The 9131-nt window shown below is 36.6% G+C and overlaps 2 protein-coding genes across 2 annotated transcripts; both read left to right on the top strand.

The window, feature by feature from the left end:
- The first annotated feature begins 1131 nt into the window (after positions 1 to 1131).
- On the top strand, positions 1132 to 3774 carry LOC125419591 (disease resistance protein RPP13). The gene has a single exon (XM_060812947.1). It carries the CDS (start codon positions 1132 to 1134, stop codon positions 3772 to 3774), a length of 2643 nt encoding a protein of 880 aa, XP_060668930.1.
- A 1147-nt stretch (positions 3775 to 4921) lies between these two features.
- LOC107426872 (putative late blight resistance protein homolog R1B-16) lies at positions 4922 to 8142 on the top strand. Its single transcript, XM_048465631.2, has one exon. It carries the CDS (start codon positions 5463 to 5465, stop codon positions 7770 to 7772), a length of 2310 nt encoding a protein of 769 aa, XP_048321588.2. The 5' UTR covers positions 4922 to 5462; the 3' UTR covers positions 7773 to 8142.
- The last annotated feature ends 989 nt before the right edge of the window (positions 8143 to 9131 follow it).

Genomic DNA, 9131 nt, shown 5'->3' with positions numbered 1-9131 from the left:
AATCACGGAATAAGGACGTGCCGTACCCTACGGTGTCCTCCCATTAACATTTTTTTTCTTTTTTTGGGTAATGGTCCACTCATTAACATTGATGTGATTGTTTTTGGATAATGATTTATGTGATTTACTTGATACAAATAAAGAACTCTATAAAATTAAAAGTTCTCAGCACAAATTTAAAAAAAAAAAAAAATCTCTATAAAATTAAAAGAATTTTAAAAGTGATTTTTTTTTTCCCCCCCCTTTCAAATAAGTTATTCCATAGAGGTCCCGACAACACCAACTGATTGATTGATTACTTTTGAAAGTGAGGAAACTGTCTAAATTATTATCGTATAGATAAAAAGATCCAACTGAGCTAAAAGTCTCTTTACTCTTGTCTTTCTTCTACTTTTATTTTTCCTTGTGCTTTTCATTAATTTTTCTTGTGCAATACAATAAAATATCTATCAATTAATGATTTTGGGAATCGTGTGTAAAAAAAAAAATGGAAAGCACTTGTTTCATGACGTGTTTTCCATAAAGCAAAGCACTTGTATCAACTAGTGATTGATTTATTCAATTAAAAAAATTAAAACATAATCATTAAGATCAAGATGCAAGATACATTTAAATCTTTTAAGACAAAGGAAGAAGAAAAAAAAAAAAAAAACAGCCTTGCACCATCACATGAAAGCGCCACATCAAAGAGATTACCCGGGAACTATGGAGGATGTGCAAATAATGCTCGTTCAAATTTACTCATTCTTTCCACGTACTATTTTCTTTTCCATTTTTTTTTTTAATAAAAAAGGAAAGAAACAGAGTATAAGTCTTTGTCTTTTACTTATGACTTGACTTTATTTTACTCTCTCTGATCATTTAACTCTCCAGCACTCAAGATTGGTCTCCTTTCGTTTATTACTCATCACCTACTGGGAAAGCTATACCACACACTCCGCCCGCGCGTACAGAAGTAATTTGTGGCCCTTAGGACTAGCAAGCACTTGGGAACCAAGGAAAATATGCTCTGCATCTCACCTTGAGATGTAATCTAAATCTCCCATTTTTTCACTTTCCAGAATTCCTGACTATCTTAAACTTTTGGTGATTCTTTTGTAATGGTCCTGGTGGGAGCAGGAAAAAGAGAAAATGGCCGATATCATAGTTCCTATTGTGTTGAAGAACTTGATCAAGGTGGTGAAGTATGAAGCTAATTTGCTATCTGGAGTGGAAGGTCAAGTGAGTCTACTTGAACGTGATCTTCAATTCATGAATGCTTTCCTCGAAACTTCTGCTGGGAAACGCGATGAGCATCATCTTGTACAAGTGCTGGTCGACCAAATCAGAGATGTTGCTCTTAAAAGCGAGGATGCTATCGACACATACATGGCTCGCATCATGAAGCAGAGGAGGAGGAATCTGATGTTGAAGTTGTACCATTGCATTGGCCACGCAAGCGGGCTTCACCATGATGCAGATGAGATATCACGCATCAATGACGAAATCAAAAAGATTTATGAGAATAAATCAACATATGGCATCGATGGGTCAGAATTAGCTGTATCCAGCAGTACTGTTGATGCAATGGCTGAACAATGGCTTCACAGGAGGAGGAGAAATGTGGAAGAAGATGATGTGGTGGGCTTCGCAAACGACACAACAACTTTGGTCAAGCTGCTTACTGATCAAGAGAACATGGATCTTGAGGTAGTTTCAATCATTGGCATGGGGGGTTTGGGAAAGACCACACTTGCTAGAAAAATCTACAACAGTACTCTTGTCAAGGATCGCTTTAAGGACTGTTGTGCATGGGTGGATGTATCTCAAGGAAGCCAAACCAAAAGTGTGTTGCTTGACATATTAAATTGTTTCATGACGGTCTCAGATGAAACGTCTCAAAAGCCTGTTGAAGAACTTAAAGATGAACTAGGCAAGTGCTTGAAGGAAAAGAGGTATTTTGTTGTTTTGGATGACATATGGGACACTCAAGTGTGGGAAGAAGTAAGAGAAGCTTTCCCCAGTGATTTAAATGGAAGTAGAATCCTAATCACCAGCCGTGAAAATGGAGTTGCTCCATATGATAGTCCAACTATTCCGTATTTGTTGCAATTTCTTGATCTAGATTCCAGTTGGGAACTTTTAAGCAAGAAGGCCTTTCGAGGACAAGAATGTCCCTCCAATTTGGTAACCGTTGGAAAAGAACTTGCAGAAAGTTGTAAGGGATTACCTCTTTCTATTGTTCTATTGGGAGGTATTCTAGCCGACAAACAAAAATCATATAAAATATGGTCCAAATTTGTTGGCAATGTAAATGCGCACCTCACTGTGGGTATAAGCATTCTAACATTAAGCTACAACCAGCTGCCTCAGCACTTAAAACCATGTTTTCTGTACCTCTGTTTGTTTCCAGAAGACTATGAGATCTCTGTAAAGCAAGTAACTGAATTATGGATAGCAGAGGGATTTGTGCAACCAACTGGCAACAGGACAGTATATGATATTGCAGAAGAGTACTTGGAGCAGCTTATTGATCGGAGCTTGGTTCAAGTTGCAAGCAGAAGATATGATGGAGGTGTGAAGACATGTTGCATCCATGACCTCCTACGAGACCTCTGTATAAGAGAAAGCAGCCGAGATAAGTTTCTTGGGATTTATTCAAATGATAATATTTCATTGGTTAGCAAATTCCGCCAACTTTCTTTCCAGTATAAAGATTATCAATCTTATTCAAACTTCCATTTTGATAAACTATCATCCGCCCGTTCTCTGCTAATCTTTAACAATACGACCCATCACTTGCGATCTGATTACATACTAAAACCTATTTGCAAATGGACCAAGCTTGTCAGAGTACTGTCTATTGATGGAGAACTCATAAAAAACATTCCTAGACAAATAGGAGAGCTGATTTTTCTGAGATGCCTTTGGATATACAGAGGTAAGTTTGAAAAGCTTCCATCTTCCATATTCAAACTTGGGCATCTTGAAACAATCCATTTAGACTCAAAAGTTTACGATCAGTTGCCAAAGGGTGTATGGATGATGAAGCATTTAAGGTATCTGCATGTATCCAAATTTACAAAGTTGCCTGATCTTCCTAGTTCAATGGGCATCCCCTTCGCGAATCTCCAAGTCCTCTCTGGTTTATGTGTCCAAAGGAATACTGCACTTGTCATTGCTAAATGCCCAAACATAAGGAAACTGAGGTTGATGTTGGTGTACTCCAGCAATGAGGGGCCACATTTGAGGGAAACTGAGATGGAAAACGCAATGAAAAGCATTGGGAAATTGAAGTACCTCGAAAGCTTCAAATTTGAATATGTCTACAAGGGTAGTCATGAAAAGATCAGAATTAGTCTTGGATTGGAGCCACTCCTCCCATCAACACTGCTCACCAAGATCTCTTTGACATATCCAAGTTTTGGGTTGGATCACTTCAAAGTGCTAGCAAAGCATCCCAGCATCTGTGTGCTGAAGATAACTTCATGGGATGATTACGAACAAGACGTGGCGGCTTACGATATTAATGTAGTCAAAGGTGAGTTTCCTCAACTCCAAGTCCTAGAAATGAGAAAGCTGAAAATCAGAACATGGACAATGGAGATGGGTGCAATGCCAAGCCTTCAGTGTCTTGTCATCGACTCATGTCATTGCTTGAAATATCTACCACATGAAATCTGGTGCATAACGACCTTGCAGCTCGTAGAGGTGTCCAACATATCATATGAGCTGAAGAATATGCTCGAGCAATTGCAAGAAAACAGCAGGTGCAAGATCTCCGTTAAATGGTAAGTTGGTTATAAATATTTAATTAGTATGATACAACCCAACTCTATCTACAGGCTACGGTGAAATTAATTCTGTAATCTTTTATTTTATTTTTTATTTTTATTTTTTTCCTTCTCCTTTCTTTCCTGTTTGTTGTTTTTGTGTTTGTCAATAAGGATCTTGAAGCATTGGCTTAACTGGCATAGTAGCATGTCACTGGTTATGGTTGTCATTGGTTGTTGTGTCCTATGTCTTTCTTTTATGCGTTAATTTTTATCTTCTTTTATGCGTTAATTTTTATCTTCTAGATTTCCGATATCTTTCATTGAGTTCTATAATTTCTTAATTTCCGGACTTATTTTAATTTGTTTTAATTGACCGTATGTTTGTGTGTAATGCACATATTAGAGTTTTTTTCTATTTAGGAACCGGTTGCTGACATGACCATCTCCAACTTTCACCGACCCATTAACATTTATGGTCACTTGGGCACCAGCTTGTTGACAATAATATGGTCTCTTCTCCACTAGCTTAAATGTTATCCAAAACTAATTCCATAGGAACAAACACATGTTTTCTAAATGAAATTTTAAATAAAACGATTTAGAAAATTTCAGGAAATTTATTTAAGACTACTCATGCACCTAATCATGAGTACCAGCCATAAATATTATTCTAAATAAACTCTTTTCAATTGGTGTATCCATTTAAAATTCTCCAATGAAGTCTGCAAAATTTTACTTGGGACGAGCAATTCTCTAGCCTTACATGCCCCTGTTTCATGAAATCTTTCTTATAACCTTCTGTCACAGGCTTATAAGAAAATGCAACTTCAAAACCTTGTTCTACTTCAATTGAAATACCCATGAAAGCTTACCTCATTCTTTTTATCAATTAACAGTAGAGCCATATATTAGAAAACAGAGCAAGAAGATAAATCCAACATCAATATTGAGGAACAGCTTGCAAACAGATAAAAAAAAGAAAAAAGTTTTACCGTCCACTTCGGTATAAAATTGAAAATCAATAAATAATTTTTAAGTAATGACAAAATGTGGTCAATTGGTTGCTGCATCTTTTATATATATATATATATATATATAGACAAAACATTTCCATCGACTGTTAATTCAACTAGTTCAGCAAACATCTTTATCACTTGCATGGCAATTTGATGGGAGAACCATTGCCGGCCTATCAGTAATTCGATATAATATAGAAACCATTGCCGGCCTTTTACCACCTATCAAAGTTAGAAATCTACTGTGATTTATTTCATTAAAATTCGTCAAGTTGATAAAAACAAAAAACAATGCATTGCCAGCCCATGACACCTACATAGTCATGCTCTCCATTTCTCATATTTAATTATAGATCAGAAGGGGCAACAAGAATTCAAGATATTTTTTTGTATTCCTTCACAGATTTGAGTTTGTGAAATGAGTTTTCTTGTAAAAGTTGGGGAAAAGGTAAATCAGAAATGGTTGATGGCACAGTTGGTTTTTTGGCTGAGAACTTCACAAGGCTTCTCACAGACGAGGTAAAGTTGTTTCGTGGTGTGGAGAAACAAGTCAGGTCACTCCAAAGTGAGCTCAAAATGACAATATCTTCCTCAAAACTTCGGAAGAAAAACGAAATAAGAACGACATACCGAAAGAGGTTGTCAATCAAATAAGGGATGCTGCTCATGAGGCTGAGAGGACGTTATAGACATGTGCATCGTTGAAGTCATAAAACAAAGAAGGAGAAACTTCATAGGAGAGTTCATCCATAGTTTCGACCATGCAAATATGCTTCACCATGCTGCAAGCAATATAACAAACATCAAAAACATAATCAGAGAAATTTACAACAACAGAAACATGTATGGAATTGAAGAAGAAGCTGAAGCCAGCAGTGGAGATGCAGAGCAGGCATATCAATTGCTTGAAAGACGTAGGAGATATCTTGAGGAAGATGATGTTGTTGGATACGTTGATGACACAGAAACGTTGGCAAAGAAGCTTATACAAGGTACTCCACAACGTGATGTAATTTCAATCATCGGTATGGGTGGCTTAGGTAAGAGCACGCTTGCCAAAAAAGTCTATAACAATAGTAATGTCAAGAATCACTTTCGTTGTCAAGCATGGGTTTATGTATCTCAAGAATACAAAATAAGAGAATTGTTGCTTAGCATACTAAAGTGTTTGATACCAATATCAGAAGAAATTTATGAAATGCCAGATGAAGAACTGAAAAGAACACTATGTGAGAATTTGAAAGGAAAGAGGTACCTTTTAGTCATGGATGATATCTGGAAAACACAGGTGTGGGATGAGATAAAAGATTCTTTTCCTAATGAATTAACTGGAAGTAGAATTCTGATTACCAGCCGTATAAAAGAAGTGGCCATGTATGCTAGCAAAAATGATCCTCACTTTCTTCGGCTTCTAAATGAAAATGAAAGTTGGGAACTTTTCTGTAAGAAGATGTTTCGAGGAGAAAGCTGCCCTTCTAATTTGGAAGAACTTGGGAAACAAATTGTAAGATGTTGTAAAGGTTTACCATTGTCTATTATTGTATTGGGAGGCATTCTAGCACTTAAAGAGAAGTCATATTTTACATGGTCAAAATGGCTTTGTCGTGACAATCTTATCCAGGATAAAACTCAATGTTTAGACATTCTAGGTCTAAGCTACATCGACTTGCCACGATACTTGAGATCATGCTTTTTGAATGTCGGTGTGTTTCCAGAAGACTATGAGATCTCTGCGAGGCAGTTAACCAAATTAGGGATAGCAGAGGGATTTATACAAGGAACTTGCAATAGAGAAGAAGAGGATGTTGCAGAAGACTACTTGGAGGAGCTCATTGATCGAAGCTTAATCCAAGTGGCAAGCAGAAGATCAGATGGAGGTGTAAAGACATGTCGTATCCATGATCTTTTACGTGATTTCTGCATTAAGGAAGGTGCTCAGCAGAAGTTTCTTGTTGTTCATTCAAATCCTAAACATTCATTAACCAACAAACCCCGAAGAGTTTCCATCCTGTGTGAGACTTCTCAATGCCTTTCCCTGGACCATTGGGATCCATCATGTGCCCGTTCATTGCTTCTCTTTAACAGCCAATTGAACTTCGACACAAACCACTGGAGATGGATTTACAAAGGCTTCAAGCTGATTCGAGCTTTGTATCTTAAGAAATTGGTTTCTTCAATTCCAAAACAACTTGGAAAGTTGATCCATCTAAGGTACTTGATGATAGATGGGGATAAATATGATCGTCTGAATGCTATTCCAGCTTCCATATGTAAGCTTCCATTTCTACAAACAATTGACATAAAATTCTGTGTCATCAACTGGCTTCCAAAAGACATATGGAGGATGAAACAGCTAAGATATCTGAAAATCTCCAAAGGAATACGCTTGCCTGTCCCCCGGATAACAATGTATGAAAGTACTCTAAGTAACCTCCAAGTCCTATCCAGGCTAGTTGTTACTTCCCAAACTGTCTCTCTCGTGACCAAATGCAGATTCCCAAATGTAAGGAAATTGAATTTAGGACATGATGATAATAATCTGAGTGAAGATAAGCAGAAAGCATTATTGGCAAGCCTTGAAAAATTACAAAGCCTTGAAACTCTGAAAATCAGTGGGTTCAGAATAGTGCAGCCACATTTTGATATATTCCCATCAAATCCTACCAAGATAAGCATCGACCAGTGTTACTTGGATAGAGACCACATGAGAATGTTAGGAAGACTTACCAACCTTAGAGTCCTGAAGATAACAATGGCAGGACCTATGTCCATCAGTTGCATTTCAGGTGAATTTCCTCAGCTGGAAGTGTTTCAAATGGTTCATGTGGATATTCCAGTCTGGGCAATGGAAAGTGGTTCGATGCCAAACCTTCAGCGTTTGGTGATAAAGGGATGCAAAGACTTGAGATATCTGCCACAGGAACTCTGTTGCATAACTACTCTGCGACTGGTAGAGGTTTCACAGGTATCTGCAGAATTGATAACTAGCATCAGGAAATAGAATCTGAACACTGCATGTAAACTCCTTATCACTACAACAAGCATCTGAAATGTGCTGCCAAGGTTCTCTCTTTAATTTTTTGTTTCAATATGAGTTTTCGTGATGTATCTACATGTTAACTGTTGTTAATCCAACACCTTATGCATGTGATGAATAAGTTTCAAAAAATTTGGAAAGAAGAAATCTTATTCTTCGTGAACAATGTTTTGGTGTTGTAATATGAACATTATCTATGCAAATCTTTTATTTCTTCAGACAAAAGGCTGAAATTTCATTAATAACGAAGAGAAGTTACATCTTCAGTATAGAGTCTATACAGAACTAAAGGAAGAGCAGACTCCAAAGAAGGAGATCCAATTAGCAACCTTATTATTAGCACTATAAGGTATAAAAGAAAAGCTGTAACAAATTTTATCTATGCATGTAATTATTTCAAATATTGAAATTAATTGTGACAGCATATACCAAAATCTTTCTAGTTTCTTCTATATAAATACTACAAATCTCAAGCGAAACTAAACAAACCAGCAGATCAATCAAAGCCAACAAAACCAAAACCGAAAAATAAAGCAAAGACACAAGAATTTATATTGGTTCAGCTCTCAAGATGAGAACCTACATCCAGCTCTGATAATGCCCAAATCCATTATGAAGACAAGCTTACAATGTGAGTTTTGCAGATTATAAACACAAGCTCTCCCTAGTTTTTTCTACTCTCTTTTTCTCTTCCAAAAACAAACCCACAAGACCATGAGTTTCCATGGAAAACCAGAAAGTACGAAAAAAAGAAGGGAAAAAAAAAAATTAAAAAAAAGCTCTCTTCCCTTGTATTTTCTCTGTCTATCCCGTTGCTTTCCCACTAAGAAAGGTGAGCTGTATATCATACAAGAAACACCTTTTCACACACTAGCCCAATAACCAAAGAACTTGCCACAAATCCTTTTAACATTGGAGCATATGTATTTGTTGTATAAAAACCACACCAAATGACAAACTCTCTAACTTATGAACCATAACATTAATGGCGCCTGAGAAATGTTAATTTTATATAGTTTTCCCCACTATAGGTACATGCCATGTTGAAGATAGAATATAAACGTAAGCAAACATGCGAAATCAAATATATTAATGGCAATCGCATAAAGAAATTCGTATGTACTTTTTCTCAAAGTTGATGAACCATGTTTTAGTTTGTAACTATTGTTATACACGTCAACCTTGTATAGGCAAATTTTGTCAATCTCAAAGTAGAAAAATCATCCCCTGCTTCTTGAATCTCTGTTGTAAACCTTTTTTCACAAATATCAAAACAGCAACTTTAAACCTTCGTCCTATTCAACATGGAAAGCCTGTATTACA

Source organism: Ziziphus jujuba, chromosome 11 (assembly GCF_031755915.1).
Source record: "Ziziphus jujuba cultivar Dongzao chromosome 11, ASM3175591v1".
Taxonomy (NCBI): domain Eukaryota; kingdom Viridiplantae; phylum Streptophyta; class Magnoliopsida; order Rosales; family Rhamnaceae; genus Ziziphus; species Ziziphus jujuba.
Note: the sequence above shows the minus strand (reverse complement) of the source record. Positions and strands in the feature narration are given on the sequence as shown.

Bases quoted from the DNA above. Each gene is read 5' to 3' on its own strand.
- LOC125419591 (XM_060812947.1), top strand. From the start codon at position 1,132: ATGGCCGATATCATAGTTCCTATTGTGTTGAAGAACTTGATCAAGGTG.
- LOC107426872 (XM_048465631.2), top strand. From the start codon at position 5,463: ATGTGCATCGTTGAAGTCATAAAACAAAGAAGGAGAAACTTCATAGGA.